Source organism: Bos taurus, chromosome 11, assembly GCF_002263795.3.
Source record: "Bos taurus isolate L1 Dominette 01449 registration number 42190680 breed Hereford chromosome 11, ARS-UCD2.0, whole genome shotgun sequence".
Lineage (NCBI taxonomy): Eukaryota > Metazoa > Chordata > Mammalia > Artiodactyla > Bovidae > Bos > Bos taurus.
Window position 1 is genome coordinate 73,538,509 of NC_037338.1, and position 17,457 is coordinate 73,555,965.

The 17,457-nt window shown below is 40.2% G+C and overlaps 1 protein-coding gene across 3 annotated transcripts in view; it reads left to right on the plus strand.

Annotated features, from left to right (window-relative positions):
- The first annotated feature begins 3,416 nt into the window (after positions 1-3,416).
- The window catches only part of ASXL2 (ASXL transcriptional regulator 2), a 113,509-nt gene continuing 99,468 nt past the window's right edge, over positions 3,417-17,457 (plus strand). For all 3 annotated transcript variants that reach the window (XM_005213080.5, XM_059891812.1, XM_059891810.1), the window contains exon 1: positions 3,417-3,715. In XM_005213080.5, the coding sequence (XP_005213137.1) occupies positions 3,659-3,715 (57 nt within the window). In that variant the 5' untranslated portion in view covers positions 3,417-3,658. The remainder of the gene's footprint in view (positions 3,716-17,457) is intronic.

The window sequence follows — 17,457 nt, forward strand, 5'->3', positions numbered from 1 at the left end:
TGTCCAGGACCAGATGCCTTCATGGTGAATTCTACCAAACATTTAAGGAAGAATTAATACCAAGCCTTCTCAAGCTTTTACAGCAAATGGAAGAGGAGGGAACTCTTCCAAAATCATTATACGAGGCCAACCTAAACCAGACAAGGACACGACAACAAAAGAAAATTAGAGACCAGTATCTCTGAGGAACACCCATGCAAAAATCCTCAACAACATATTAGTAAACTAATTTCATGGTATATTACAAGGATCATATACCATGATCAAGTGGGATTTATTCTAGGGATGCAAGGGTGGTTCAATATCCACAAATCATTGTTACACTACAACACATTTAACAAAACGAAGGATAAAAACATATGATCATTTCAATAGGTACAGAAAAAGCACTGGAAAAAATTCAACATCCTTTTTAAGATAAAAATTGTCAATAAATTGGTATACAGGGAATGTACCCCAACAAAATAAAGGCCATATTTGATAAGCCCACAGCTATCATTCTCAATGGAGGAAAGCTGAATGCTTTTCTTCTAAGAATAGGAACAAGACAAGGATGCCACTCTTGGCATTTTTATTCAACATGGTATTGAAGTCCTAGCCAGAAAAATTAGGAAGAAAAAGACATGAAGACATCTAAATTACAAAGGCAGAGACAAAACAGTCACTATTTGCGGTTGACAGGATTTTATATATGTTAATTGAAAATCCTAAAGACTCCACCAAAAACTATTAAAACAAATAAACAAATTCAGTAAAGTTGCAGGGTACAAAATCAATACAAACATCTGTTGCATTAATTTTTGTTTTTGGGTTTTTTTTTTTTTGCCATACCATGTGGCTTGTGGGATATTAGCTCCCCAACCAGGGATCAAACCCAAGTCCATGGCAGTGAAAGCCCACATCCCAACCATAGGACCACCAGGGAATCCCCCTGTTGTATTTTAATACACTAACAACTATCAGAAAGAGAAATTAAGAAAACAATCCCATTGACAATAGCATCAAAAAGAATGAAATACTTAGGAATAAATTTAACCAAGGAGGTAAAAGATCTATACCCTGTAAGACATTGATGAAAGAAACTGAAGAAAACACAAATAAAAGGAGATATTCTACGCTTATGGTTGGAAGGATTAATGCTGTTAAAATGTCCATACTGCACATAGTGATCTACAAAGTCTATGTAATCTGTATCAAAATTTCAATGGCATTTTTCACAGAAATAGAAAAAAAAAATCTTAAAATTTGGGCTAGATGGCAAATCCCAGTCAACAACTGGGAATGGAGATAGGCTTCTTGAACTGACCTAGGCTTTAGAGTGACATGGTACATACCTAGAGTGTTACAGAGAGTGTTATGAGTTATTAAAGGAATTTGTGAAAATATATTTCTTACCAGTTGCTGCTATGGGGTTGTTTGCTCAATGACTGAAGTAGAAAAATAAGGAAGTATCTAGATGGCCTCTCATACTCCCTATTAAGACTTTGTCTGCTAGTGTGTAACAGACTCCTTTTATTTCTTTTGGCTGTACCTCCCACCAACCAGGATCTTAATTCCCTGAACAGGGATCAAACTCATGATTGCTGCATTGGGAGCACCAAGTCTTTACCACAATGGCACCCCACTCCGGTACTCTTGCCTGGAGGATCCCATGGACGGAGGAGCCTGGAAGGCTGCAGTCCATGGGGTCGCTGAGGGTCGGACACGACTGAGCGACTTCGCTTTCACTTTTCACTTTCATGCATTGGAGAAGGAAATGGCAACCCGCTCCAGTGTTCTTGCCTGGAGAATCCCAGGGACGGGGGAGCCTGGTGGGCTGCCGTCTCTGGGGTCGCACAGAGTCGGACACGACTGAAGCGACTTAGTAGTAGTAGTAGTAGTAGTAGTACCTGGTAAATCCCCTGATCCCTTTTAAAAACTGAGGAAAGGTTATAAATTCTTTTCTCAGAAAATGCACAGCTAATACACACAAAATATTTTTCATAATTTCAGGGGGCCACATACTTCTGAAATCTATTCTGGACTCCAAGATAAGGACTGTTCTCAGCTATGTTTTCTCCCAAGAGTCAGCCCAACTCTCAGTCCTATTTTATTTTTAAAAAATATTTACATAGCTGCACTACATCTTTAGTTGTGGCATGTGGGATCTAGTTCCCAACCAAGAATCGAACCCTGGTCTGCTGCATTGGGAGTGGAGTCTTAGCCAGTGGACCACCAGCGAAGTCCCTCAGTCCTATTTTAGAATATAGTAAGTTTCAGTTCAGTTCAGTCGCTCAGTCGTGTCCGACTCTTTGCGACCCCATGAATCGCAGCATGCCAGGCCTCCCTGTCCATCACCTACTCCCGGAGTTCACTCAGACTCACGTCCATCGAGTCAGTGATGCCATCCAGCCATCTCATCCTCTGTCGTCCCCTTCTCCTCCTACCCCTAATCCCTCCCAGCATCAGAGTCTTTTCCAATTTAGTAGATCAGAAGCAGGTTCTGGAAGCAGGTGGGTTTGGGAGATTACTAGGCATTACTATACATTCTATTTACTTTGCAAAGTATATAGACATGAACAATGCGACGGAAGATGCCACATTCTGGATCTTTCAGGAGGTCGTTATGGTCACTACAAATAATGGTTTCTGACCACAGATCCAGCTGAATCATTCAGCAAATATTTACTGGGCGCCTGATATGTACAGGCACTGAGCCAGGCAATGAGCTCACCAAGATAAAAAAGACACCATTTGTGTCCTTGATGAGACATTCACATGAAAAAGCATGAATGTAGTTATTGGTGGCCTGAAAATAAAGGTTACCTAAGACTGAGAGGCATTCTGAGGTGACGGAAAGGACTCTGAGTTTGTGATTTGATTTTTGGCTTCACCTCATTCTAGTGTGGCATCACTCAATCTCAGATTGCCTCATCTATCAAGTGCGGCAAATAAGTAGATGAGAACTGTGGCAAATTTTCAAAAAGATAACCTTTAAAAAAATTAACATGGACAAACAGAAAAGGCAAGTTACAGGCTTATTGAAAATGACAGCTGAGAGAGTCACCCCCAAAGGGAAGAGCCTAACTCTTCCCAGGCTCTGCGGACACCTCCGCGCCCCGCACGCGGTCACAAACCGCCCAATAAACCTTCCCGGACGGATCAAGTTCCGCTTCCGCAGGCAGGTTTTCGCTATAGGCGTGAGCGAAGGACGCCAGACGCAACGTAGCGTCGGACCTCCCCATTGCGCATGCTCTGGAGGAGAGGCTGAGAACGGAAGGACGGGGGTGTGGCCAGACGCCGCGGCCGGCCGGCTCGCTCTCCCTGTGGCCCCGCGCGGGAGGCGGGGGCGCGCACACGCTCGTTCGCGCGGCCGGCTGCGTACAGTAGTGACGGCCGCGCGGGAGCGGTCACATGACCGTAGCGGCTGCCTGTACAGTAAGGACCCAATATGGCAGCGGCGGTAGCAGTGGTAACGGCAGCAGGAGGACCGGCCGCCCCATAGACCGCCCCCAGCGCACCACCCCCGTCGCTTCCTCTGCTCCGGTGCTCCTCCGGCCTGACTTCCCCTTTCTCCCACCTTTCCCGGCACCGCGGGAAGAACAGCGCAGAGCAGAGCAGGCAGGGAGGGCGGCCGGAGCCCGGACACGGGAGCCTCCCAGTCAGTTCAAGACCCGACATGAGGGAAAAGGGCCGTAGGAAGAAGGGCAGGACCTGGGCGGAGGCCGCCAAGACGGTAAGGCGGAGGGAGCGGACGGGAAGGCTGGGAGGATTTCGTTCCCTCGCCGCCCTCCCTCGGTCGCAGGGGAAGGGAGGTCAGTGGCACTGCGACCCGGCTAAGGGGGGCACAAAACCGCGCGGCGAGGGCGGCGGTTTGTGTCGGGCTTGTGGTCCCTGTGGGAATGGAGGCGCCTAGCGGAAGAGGGTCGCCGCGGGGCTGTGGCTTCTCCCCGCGTCTGCGGTGGTTCCTCTATGGTGTTTTGAAGCTGCCTGTTGGAGTCACTGCGCTCTCACCCCCACTCTGTGGTAGCCCCTGCCCCAGCATGGGGAAGTCTGTTGTGCTTGCACAGTAACCGGTTCTTCTCCCTTGTGCGGCTGAGGAGCCCCCATTGGATGCGGATAGGAGAAGGCTTGTGCATGCACCCAGCCCCAGAAAGAAGAGGGGAGCGGTGGAACTGGGTAGAATTGACCCGCTGTAGCAGGCACACCGCTCGACTCCGGGGCCCCTGCTTGTCTGGGCTCCTGGATCCGGCCGGAGGTCACGAGGCTCTTGTTTTATGTTTGCTGTTGGAGCCGAAAGTGCAGGAGGTGTTTAGAAACGAAGTAACAGGTGGGACTTGTAGAATTTTTTTTTTTTTCCTGTTTCCGTAGAGACCTACTCAGAACAAGGCAGCAATGCATGGTGGGACCTGTAGTTTTACCCGGCCTTGATTTTTCCGTAGCTAAAGTGGTGATGGCCTCACGAAGTTGTGATTAGTGGATAAAACCATCCTTTTTTTCCTTCTAAATTTATCTTAACGAAATTTAGAAGTAGGTTTAAAAAACAGAGTATTGAGGATGAGTGAGAACTTTTATGTTTTTTAATGAAAAAGTTAAAAGCGTCCATGTATATATATTTAGAAATGAAAGGTTTGGAGAAAGTCAGGTTCATTCCATCTTCTGAGGGTGCAGCAGAAAAGTAATAGGACGTGAGACAGCAGCATTTTAGTGTTGGGAGGCGAGAAGGATGGAAGCATTATTTTTAATGGTGAATCATGACAGTAATACTTGTACAACCTGGAGAGCCCCTCTGAATGAAGCCCCTCTTTATGGTGTGTTGTATGTTTTATTTTTTAAAGGGGAGTTTTCTGAAGTAACAAATGTTCACTGTGGGAAAGTTAGGGAAATTATAGTATTTTAGTATAAAGAAGGAAATAAGTCATGCATTTAACCAAGCTCTGTTAACATTTGATATATTACCGCCCCGTCTTTTTTATTTCCCCAAATCTGGGTATTTTTGTTTATTCATTCTTGCACATTTGCTTTGTAAATCTTGTGCATTTGTTTTGTAAATGGTATGTTTTAGAGGATTCATGAATCTTAAACTTGTTTGTCTGGGTTAGTAGGAAATGTGTAAAAGTTAGTGAATAAATAAAAGCACATTTTATTTGTTGAGTGCTTTCATTTACAGTGTACCTTCATAACTGTAATTGCTGGTCGTTTCCCTCCAAAGAAAAAACTCTAGAAATAATTTTGTTGGGTGGTGGGGAAATTCCTCCTTCACAAAAGGAGTGAAGGAGGAATTGTTCTACTTGATCAACACTACCTCAAGACCTCTTTTAAAGGATAGTAAATTTTATTCATAAGTAACCAGATCCCAGTCTTCATTGTGTTAATTAATTTTAAGTCTCTAGAATTTCATGAGTACTTTATGAATTATCTCTTTGGATAAAACAGTCTAATCTTTGGGAGACTGTGACAGGAAAAATTTGCATCTACAGTCTATTTTCCTATAGTAAATAATTATGTTTGCTCATTTATAACAAACATTTCAAGCCTTAGCTAGTTATGTGCAAGTAATATTTAGAAGATGTAAAGACTGGAGCTAATCAGTAGATCTTTGAGTGAGTTCCTGAAGCGATTGGTGTATTAGTGGTTTGGTATTTTTATTTGATTCTGGCAAATATATAAGAGCTCAGACTAAATAAAAATGAATTTTAGAAAGAGAATGGTAACACTAAAACTTCTTTTTTCTAGTATCCAAAATCTAGAAAACACTCTACTCTTTTTTATCATCTATAAAGTATTTAAACCTCAGTGGTCAAAGGTTTCTGTTTACAGGAGAAATAGGTAGAAGTAAATGTGAGAAGAATAAACAAAAGTAAATCTTTAATATTTTCAGATGCAGAGTAATGAGATCAGAAAGTTAGTGGTTTGACAGAGATAACTTTGACCTAAATTAGGAAACTGTATATTTTATAAGATTAAGAGAACCAGGAGAAGCAAGTCTTAAACTTACCTCATAGGCATTAAGGCCAAATGTTCTATGAACAGAGTTTCAGAAAGGATATATTAAAATTATTCATTGAGTATAGGCAATGTCTAATTCATATTTTATTATGTTCTTGGTACCTACATTGTAGAGCTATCCTGTTTTAGAGAACGTTATTAAAATGGGGTTGTGTTCCTGACCAATAATAGAGCAATAGATAAAATTACTCACGTATATATGTATTTATATCACATATGTTTGTGATTTGGGGTTTTGTGTGTATGTGAGAGAGCTACACAAATTGATACAGGATTGCTGTGAACAACCTGAAAAAGGAAAAATAATGTGATTCATAATTATTATATAATCATGAGATTATGCCAAAGTCTGCTTAAATGTAGAGAATAGATGAGTTCCAATAACTGAAGACATCCCACAGAGAAATAATGGAATTAAGATTCAGTTGAACTTGAATGCTCATTCACAACACTGGATTGTGTCCCTACTGATCTTATATTTGTCTCATAAATACACTAGTTATAAAAAGCATTATTCAAGTATTTAGTTAACCCTATTACATTTTAAATTTATTTATTTATTGGCTGCACCCTGTGGCTTGCAGGATCTCAGTTCCCCTACCAGGGACTGAACCTAGGCCATGGCAGAACCCAGGCCATGGCAAGACTGGAATACTAACCCCTGGGCCACCGGGGAACTCCCATTATGTGTTTTAAATTTTTTTTTTTTTTCCACCATTTACTTCTATTTATTCATTTTTCTAAGAGGAAATGCTTCAGTCTCTGGATTGAAAAAGGAGAAAAGTTGGCTTATATTTTTATATATTGAAATCTTTTCAGTGAAGATTCTAGACTTGACTTTTTTTTCTTTTAGCTGAGTTCATGATCATCATCTAATTTAATAATACTAATTTATTATACTTCTTATACGTGTTTTAAATTTTAAAGGTAGCAGTGATAGTGGTGATGATGTGATTTGGATGAGAGACCTGCAGGATAGTATTTGGTGCAATTAAAACAGAAAAATTTGTAGTAAGCCAGAGATAATGAAAATCTTTACATTGACTTTAGAACTGTGTTCGAAGTTCCGCTCATTTTTTTTTTTTTTTTTTTAAGCAAAACAAAGCATTGTATCATGTACACATTAGGTGACATCCCTGAGGAATTTAGCTGTTTTTACAAAATAGAACTTTCAAAAGAGTATAATTTTGGTGATACTTTTTTTTTTTTTGACGTTTTCCCTTGTCACCCACCACAACTGGGGACACATCAAAAGGGAAAAATGTCTTTTTTGGACAAGTTTGTTGTGATTGTAGGTGAAAGAGAGCAGCAGACCTTAGAGACTGCATTAGGTTATCTTTGAGGAGTGAAGTGGTCAGAGTGTAAGTGAAGGATGGGTGTTAGAGGTGAGGAGAATAGCAGGCGAGTGTAGATCTTTAGCATGTGATGTCTAGACAGAAGGAAAAGTGTTTTTTTTTTGTATCTAGACTTCACTTAGTGGTTAATACTGTTTGGAAGGTACATAGGTTTTAAAATTTATGTTATTTACCTAAAGTCATTTGGGCTTCCCTGGTGGCTCAGTGGTAAAGAATCTGCCTGCAGTACAGGAGCCACAGGTTCTAGCCCTGGGGTGGGAAGATCCCCTGGAGGAGGTTATGGCAACACACTCCAGTATTCTTGCCTGGAGAATCCCCATGGACAGAAGAGCCTGGTGGGCTACAGTCCATAGGGTTGCAAAGAGTCAGATACGACTGAAGCGACTTACCACACTTGCCTAAAGTTACTTAACTTTAGGGAATAGAGTGGAAGAAAATTTGTATTAAAGGAATAACTCTCATAAGCTAATTACCTTTCTGTAGGAAGTATTGAAAATAGAAAAGAATTACTTAAAAGTAAAATGATAAAGTACATGTAATGATTAGAAAGAAAAAAGTCTTAAAATATACTTTAGAAAAAACAGATGTATTAACTTTAAAAGTTTCAGTTCTCTTAATCTTGACCATAAGTAATTATCTTCTGCTAGGAGTATGGCCAGGCCTGGGGATATCTCCTTGGACCTGTATTGGTTGGCCAGAGTCTTTTTATGTCTGTGTTTGTCTTATGTTTGTACTTGTAAATGTTAGAATCTCCAGGAGAGTGTGCATCTTGGAAAACCATACTAAAGAAATATATTGTTTTTGTAATATTGTTTTATAGAAGGTAAAACTGGACAAAATCTTCCTGGAATATGTTAAAAATAGAATGAGAAAGATTGTGAAGAGCGTGGGTGAAAAACTGAGAAACTGCTCTAACCCATACTTTTCAAAATTAACCAGTTTTTTTTGAGGTATAATTGACATAAAATTATAAGATATTAGATACGTTTATGAGATTTCCATCTGCAGGTCTGTTTGTGCTAGGGCATTCTTTGCTTGAGAGATCTTCATTTTTGCTTTAATACCGAAGTAAAGTTCCCTTGTATTTTGCCCTTATATTTTGTATTATTATTTTCAGTTCATCCTTCCTTCTCTCCTCTTCTCATGTTCCTGTCTTGAAAGGCCACAAACTAAGGAAAAAGGAAGGAAAAAAATCTTTTTTGAACATATAAGTTAAAAATTTCTGTGGAAAGTGCTGCTGCTGCATCTCCTAGAATTATGACAGGAGCTGAGAAAATGATGTCAAATTTGCAGAAGTCCTTACTCTTTCCTCATCCACAAAATCTGTTATCTACTTTTAAAAGACTGTGCAATTTTGCTGTCAGTGAAAGGGCATTATGTTTTCACTACAAAAGCTATCTGGAAGGAGGCCAGTTGTGTGGAAGATAGAACTACAGGAACCTGATAAGTAAGGTTTGTCTGCTGTCTTTATCCTTTTTATTAATATATGCATGCATACTAAGTCGCTACAGTCATGTCCTACTCTTTGTGACCCTATGGACTGTAGCCCGCCAGACTGCTCTGTCCATGGGATTCCCCGGGCAAGAATACTGGAGTGTGTTGCCATGCCCTCCTCCAGGGGTTCTTCCTGACCCAGGGATCAAAGCTGCATCTTTTATGAGTCCTGCATTGGCAGGCGGGTTCTTTACCATTAGGGCCACCTGGGAAGCCAGAAGACTTGGAATGCTCCACCAGTTCTGTTTTCTTTCTTTCCATATCTCATAGAGGCCATCCTCATAGTTTATAGTGTTGTAGTATTACGCGATTTAGTACTTTTAGTACAGTTTGATTTATCATGTTTTTAAAAGGTTTTTGAGCGTACTTAAGTTTCGAATTCTTTAGATAAGACTTAAAAACAATAGTGTTAGTTTTCTATTACAGTTATATAGGCTCTTTTAAAAAATAACTCATTCATTCATTCATTTATATTTGGTTGTGTGGAGGGCCTTTTCCTTGCTGCCTGTAGGCTTTCTCAGGTTGCGGAGAGCAGGAGCTACTTTTTGTTCGGTGGTTTTTCTCCTTGCGGAGCACAGGCTCCAAGCACATGGGCTTCAGTAGTCGCAGCACATGGGCGCGTTAGTTTCGGATCTCCTGCTCTAAAGTGCGGGCTCAGTAGTTGTGGCGCATAGGCTTAGTTGCTCCTTGGCATGTGGAATTTTCTTGGATCAAGGATTGAACCCATGTCCCCTGCATTCGCAGGCGAATTCTTACCCACTGTATCACCAGGGAAGTCCTAGACTCATTATTTTTAAAAAAGTAGAACGGCAGTATATAGAGAGTCTTGGATGAGTCACTATACTGAAAATAGGAATTAAATGCATATGCAAATATTGAAAATAATTTAGTTACCAAACTGAAATTAACGTGCTTAGTCACTCAGTTGTGTCTGACTCTTTGCGACCCCATGGATGTAGCCCTCTAGGCTCCTCTGTCCATGGAGATTCTTCAGGCAAGAATACTGAATTGGGTTGCCACGCCCTGCTGGATCTGTTGTCTTTGCCATTTTGGTACATTAACAGAGCATTTCTTTAGTTGCTTTGTTCAGTAGAACTTGATGGAAATGATCTGTATCTGTGCTGTCCAGTACACTAGCTACTAGTTACGTGTGGCCATTCAGCACTTCAAATGTGACTAGTGGGACTAAGGAACTGAATTTTGAATTTTACTTAATATTAATTAAGCTTAAATACCTACGTTTGTTTAGTGGCTGTTATAGAATAACTTTCTGTGCTTATTGACTTTCTCTGTATTTTTCAGTAAACTCTTTTTTTTTTTTTTTTTTTTGCTTCCTGGTCTTTTTTATTCTAGTTTCTAAGAGTGCAGTGTAGATGAAGAAAACTGGCCCTTTGTGATACATGTCACAGATCTGTTTCCCAATTTTGGCTTTGACTGATTTATGCATTTTTTTTTTCTGCCCAGACATTTTTTTATGTTAATATATTAATAAATAAATTTGCCAATCTTTACCTTTTGTGTTTTTCTAGGTTTTACGTCCTATTAAGAACAACATTCTCAAAGATTATAAATGAGTGCTTTAAAAAAATGTTTAGCTGTAAAGGTGTATATTCCCCACATAAAATGCATATTTTGTTACGAACAAGTAGGAAGAAATTCAGTTCATATGTATCAGTAAGACTGTGCTTCTTGATGGCAGAGACTTTTCTTTTAAATGTTTCTACCTGCAGAAATGAGTGCTAAATCTTTGTTGTTGTTTTTCACCTTTTTTATTGGCGATAAGACACTGTTGTCACTTTAAAGAGAGCACAATTTGAGTAAAATTAGTCAACTATATTAAGTATTGTTTGCCAGGAAAACTGGTTCAGTACCTCTCTCTTGTTTGTGAAAGAAAGTTATTTCAAGACACACCATGGTATTTGCCTTCCAAGACCCTTTTGAATTACATTTGGATATTTCTGTGGTAATTTTACTTCTGACCTTGCTTGGCAAAACTAAAATTGGTTAATTGTAAAAACACATGTACTGAGTCCTGAACATCAAGGGACACTGTAAACCTAATTAATTACTGCATCTTCTCGGTAATTTGCTCTTTTAGTAAAAATTATGTTGTGAAACACTTGTCATTTGAAAATTCTTTTGCTGCTGATGTTTAGCAGCAAACATCATTGATACTGCATTTAGAATGGACTTTCAATAGCTTGGGGTGGCCCACATCATCTTGAATCTTTAACCCACTGATGTCTGAATTATTTAGTAGTTGGTTTAGCCATATTCAGTTTCAAATAAAGTGCTTAACGATGTTAGTGACTTATTCTAAAGAGTAACATAAAAATTTTAATGTATTGCTATTGATTTTATAGTTTCCTATATAATTTGAGTGGTTCTGGCAAATTTTGTAAGTTTAAATGGATGGTACCCACGAAATTGATATTTTTGGAAAGGTTTTCTCTTTGACATTGTGTTTGTGTGTGTGTGAGAGTGGTGGAGAGGGGAGAGAAGGAGAAAGAAGATGTCAAAAAGATGGATTACAAGATAAAGATAAAGATAATGAACACTTTTCATGTATATCATTAAACACCTATGAAAGATGTAAAGAGGAATATAGGTCTATATATACATATATATATATTTATATGTGTGTATATATATATATATTTTTTTTTTTTTTGGCATCTCCCGAGCAATATGCAGGATCTTAGTTCCCCGACCAGAAATTGAACTCATATCCCCTGCATTGGGAGCCCAAGGTCTTAATCATTGGACCTCCAGGGAAGTCCCAAGACTATTTTTATTAGCAGCTTGGGAATAACCTTAACAATCTGGATCTGATTTTGGTTGTTTAATTTACTGAGCCTATTGTGTCAGCTTGGACAAGTCATTTAAATCAGTGCTCAAACACTAGTGTGTATAAGAATCATCTGGGAAGCTTATTATGATGTAGATGATTATTCAGTAGGTCTGCAGTGTAGCCAGAGATTCTGCATTTGCAATAAGTTCACAGGTGATGCTGGTGCTTTGGTATAAGGACCACTTTGGGAGTTGTAGGGACTTTAGACTAACTGTTCTCAATTTCCCCCAACTTTAAGATAGAGATAATAGAATTTACCCTAAGTCGCTTCAGTCTTGTCCGACTCTTCACAACTCCATGGACTGCAGCCCACCAGGCTGCTCTGTCCATGGGATTTTCCAAGAGTACTGGGGTGGGGTGCCATTGCCTTCTCCGATGATTAGGCTAGAACATGTGAAAAATTCTTTGACGATACATGGTATGTTGTTGACTTTCCTGGTGGCTCAGTGGTAGAGAACCCATTTATTAATGGAGGAGATGCAGGTTCGCTCCCTGGGTTGGGAAGCTGGAGAAGGAAATGGCAACCTACTCCTGTATTCGTGTTTGGGAAACCTACTCCTGTATTCTTGTTTGGGAAATCCCATGGACAGAGAAGCTTAGCCAGGTATAGTCCAAGGGGTTGCAAGTGTTGTAAGCATGGTTTGTTAATGTTACTGAAAAATTAATAAATGTAGATCATCTTATGTTTCTGAATGAGAAAACTGAATATTGTACAGATGTTATTTCTTATCAGGTGTAGAGGTTTGAAACAGTTCTAATGAAAAGCTTTCTAGTCTCAGGGACCCCATTTGCCACTTGTTTCCCAAGGTCAGTGTGGAATGAATGACAGAGACCTGAACAAGCTGTAGACAAGTTTGGGAACGCAGTGGAAGCTCTATATCGTGCTTTAGGAGATTGTGTGCCAGATCCCACTCTCTTGACTTAGACTTTGTGAACCGCTATGGAGAAAGCACGTAGCAAGCAATGAGCAAGCAGCCTCAAGTTTCTGAGTGACTCCTGGCAAAAAGTCAGCAATAAAACAGTAAGGGACTGAAACCTGCCAACAAGTAAGGTTCATGGTAAGCCTGGAAAAGAATCCCAAGCCTCAGATAAGTTCACAGTCCCAGCTGTCACTTCTGTTCCAGCTCTGTGAGACCCTCAGCAGAAGACCCTCTTAAGCCATGGCCAGAATCCTGCACAGAACTATTAGATAACTTGGTATTGGGTTCACCTAAGTTCATCATAAACCATAATCATACCATAAATTTGAGTTGTTGGGGTTGTATAATAGCAAACTAAAAGTAATATTAAAATCTAGTGGAGGAAGGAACATGGAAAGGTTGGTCTCAGAGAGGGTTTGGCCTGGATATTCAGGGGTGAATATGGATAAGGGTATTCCAGGCAGAAGGAAGGCTGAAAAAATGCAGCGTATGTTTTATGCATGCTGATTTACCTTTGAGTCTTATGAAGTATAGTAAAAGATAAGGCCAGAAAAGACAATCTAGGATCCAAATGTGGAGAGTTGTAGAAGTTGAACTGACAGATATTTTTATTTTAGTAGTTGTAATGTTTTTCTGCAGGTGACAACATCATTGTCTGTGTTTGGGGCCATTTGTGGGGTGTATTGTAGAGAGCTGAAAAGTCTAGCTACAGAGAGGTTATCAGGGTTAGAGTAGGGCTCTTGAATTAAAAGGATGCCTAGGGGTATACATTTTTTCCCCCCATCATTCAGTGTTTCTTATTTTATACCCATTCCACGTACACCTCTCATGCTTACAGGTCTCCAACAGAAGCCTATGCTTAAGATCTGCCAGTCTCCTGAAATCTTCACCTAATAGGAGGTTCTGGCATGTTTTTCAACACAACTGAATTGTATGATTTTTGAGAGGGAAAAAAGAAAGCAAACTCTTTTCCCACTTCATTCTAGCTCATGTTGATTTTTCTTTTCTCTGAATTCTTATGCCGCTGTTCTTCCTGTTCCGCTCTCCTCTGTGCCGCTGGTCTTCTGGGTTGTTGAGGTGGTAGAATCAATCAGGAGTCTGTGTTGCACAACTCCAGGGGGAGCCATTCATATTCACATATTGTATTTTATGTGAATATTGCTTTCTAGAGTTGTGTATCACAGTGACTCTGGGTTCCATGATGCTTTTTGTGAAAACATCATTAAACATTAATTTATTTGGACTTCCCTGGTGGTGCAGTGGATAGGAGTCTGCCTGCCAATGCAGGGGACATGGGTTTGATCCCTGGCCCGGGAAGATTCCACATGCTGTGAAGCAGTTAAGCCTGGGTGCTGCACTACTGAGCCCACGCACCTGGAGCCAGTGCTCCTCAGCGAGAGAAGCCATGGCAAGGAGAAGCTCATGCACCGCAACTAAGAAAGCCCACGAGCAGCAGTGAAGACCCCGCGCAGCCAAAAATAAAAGAATTGAAAAAATACTGGGATATTTCAGTTCAGTACAGTCGCTCAGTTGTGTCCAACTGGTATATTTATTTCTGATCAAATTTAGAATATTTTTGCTAGGAGAAAAACAATTATAGGTTTGTGATAGAAAAGTCACACCTTGAGAACAGATGGGTGGGCAGCAAGAAGGGCAGCTTTTCCAGTCTTTTTAGTATTGGATTTGCTTCATATGTATTTCCCAAGTCTGTTTCCTGCAGACAGAGGTGGTAGCAAATGACAGAGGTTTGATGAACGTGTTAGCTGTGTGGTTTTTTGTGAACACTTTACTTTTTAGACTTTTTAATATGGTGGATTACATTGATATTTCAAATTTTGAATTGGCCTTGCTTTCCTGGGGAAAGAAACCTTACTTGGTTGTGTATTATACTCTATATATATTGCTGGGTTTGTTGAGGACATTTATAGCTATGTTCATAAGGGATATTAATCTGTAGTTTTTTTGTGTTGTTTATGACTGGCTTTGGTATCAGGATAGTGTTGACCTCATAAAAAAGGAAGTCTTCCTTCCTACTCTGTTTCCTGAGAGAGATTACAATTGATCTTCACTATTCGTGGATTCAATACAGTTGACCCTTGAACATCTTGGGTGTTAGGGATGCCAACCCTCTCTGTACAGTCGAAAATCTTCAAGTGACCTGTAGGCAGCCCTCCATATCTGTGGCTCCTCATCCATAGATTGAACCAACCTTGAATTGTGGAATACTGTAGTTTTTACTGTTGAAAAAAATTCCTTGTATAGGTGGACCCATGCAGTTAAACCTGTATTGTTTGAGGGTCAGCTGTATTTGTGGATTTACCTGCTTGCTAAAATTTACTCCTCATCCCAAAATCAGTACGTGGCACTTTGGTCTATTCATGGACATTGGCTGAGTGGCAAAACATTTGTCACCTGACGCTGAGATCTCTGCTGAAGTCACACAAGGTGATGCTGTGCCTTCTTGTTACAGCTCTCATAGTGAAAAACGTGCCTTTTGGCGGTCTATTTAATGTCATGGTGTGCGCATTTTTGTGCTTTTTGTTAGGCTCTCACTATTTAAAATGGCTCCCAAGTGTAGTACTGAAGTGCTGTCTAGCATTCATTCTTAAATGCAAGGAAACTGTGCCTCATGGAGAAAATACCTGTGTTAGATAAGCTGTGTTTAGGTGTGAGTTACAGTCCTTTTGGCCATGAGTTCAAAGTCAGTGAGTCAGTAACATGTATTAAATAAGATACCTCCAAACAGAAGCACGTAAAACAAGGTCACGTTGACAAAAACATGACCAGAGGCTTGTAGGAACTTTGTATTTCACTTAGGAGCAGTGGATCAGTATTTGCTAATTTAACATTCATGGTGACTTTATAGAGCATAACTATTGTGAATAATGAGAATGGACTGTGTATAGAACTGGTGTTATTTCTTCTTTAAATGTTTGATGGAATTAACCATTGAAGCATTCTGGGGTCTAGAGATTTCCTTGGTGGGAGCATTTTAACTACGAATTCAATTTCTAGTATAATTATAGAACTATTCAGACTTCTTGTGTAAGTTTTAGTAGTTTGCAGTTTTCCAGGAATTGGTCCATTTCATTTAAGTTGTTGAGTTTATGTCTGTAGAGTTGTTGGTAGTGTTCTCTTATTGTTTGCAGTCTGTAGTAATATATCCCCTCTTTATTCTTGATACTGGTTATTTGTCTTTTCCCTTTTTTTTTTTTGGCTAGAGATTTATCAATTTTTAAAAATCAATTGAAAGAACCAACTTTTGGTTTCATTAATCTTTCTCTTTTTGTTTTCAGTCTCACTGATATTCATTATCTTTATTATTAGTAGTAGTCATTTTTCATACTCCACCCCCCCCCCCCCGCCCCCCGCCCCACTAGCCTCTGGTAACCATTAATCCTTCTGTGTCTTGGGTTTGCCTGTTCTGGACAGTCCATATACATGGAGTCCTACAACATGTGGCCTTTTGTGTTTCATTTTTTTCACTTTAGCATAATGTTTTCAAAGTTCATCCATATTATAGTGTGTATCCTTTTTTGTGGCTGAATAAATTCCCTCATGGCTATACCACCTTTTATTTATCTGTTTATCAGTTGATGGGTATTTGGATTGTTTATACTTTTGGCTATTATGAATAATGCTGCAGTGAATATTTTGTGTACAACTTTTTGTGTTAACGAATGTTTAATTCTTTCTGGTATGTAGGAGGGGAATTGCTAGGCCATGTGTTAACTCTGTTTAACTTTTTGAGGAATTGAATTATTTGTCTTTTTGTTGATTTCTAAGAATTCTTCATATACTGCATCAGTTCAGTTGCTCAGTCGTGTCCAACTCTTTGCGACCCCATGGACCGCAGCATGCCAGACTTCCCTGTCCTTCAGTATCTCCCAGAGCTTGCTCAAACTCATGTCCATTGAGTGTCAGTGATGCCATCCAACCATCTCATCCTTTGTTGTCCCCTTTTCCTCCTGCCTTCAGTTTTTCCCAGCATCAGATGTCTTTCCTGTGAGTTGGCTTTTCACATCAGGTGGCCAAAGTACTGGAGCTTCAGCATCAGTCCTTCCAATGAATATTCAGGATTGATTTCCTTTAGGATTGCCTGGTTTGGTCTCCTTTCAGTCCAAGGGACTCTTAAGAGTCTTCTCCAACACCAGGTTCAAAAGCATCAATTCTTTGGCACTCACCCAGCCTTCTTTATGGTCAACTCTCACATCCATGCATGATTACAGGAAAAACCATAGCTTTGATTATACTGCATACATGTACCTTATCAGACACACAATATTGTCTTTGTAGGTTCTTTCACTTTTTTTAGAAATGGTCTTTAAAAATATTTTAATCAATCACTTAATTAATTAGACTACACTGGGTCCTGGTTAGGCAATGCAGGATCTTTAGTTGCGACACGTAAACTCTTCATTGGGGCATGTGGGATCTAGTTCCCTAACCAGGATCCCTGCATTAGGAGCTCAAGAGTCTCAGCCACTGGACCACCAGGAAAGGCCCTTTACTTTCTTGTCCTTTAGCACACAGTTGTTTTTTTTTTTTAAGTATTTTAACTTCTATTGCATTAATTTTTGACTGTGCTGGATCTTCATTGCTATGCAGGCTTTTCTCTAGTTGTGGCAAGCAGGGGCTGCTTTCCAGTTGCGGTGCGCTGGCTTCTTACCGCGAGGGCTGCTGCTTCTGTTGTGGCTTCTTCTGTTGCGAGGGCTTCTTCTGTTGTGGAGCACAGGCTCTAGGCACACAGGCTTCAGTAGTTGTGGGACGCAGGCTGTAGAGCATAGGCTCATTAGCTGTGACTCGTGGGCTTAGTTGTTCTGCAGCATGTGGGATCTTTCCAGATCAG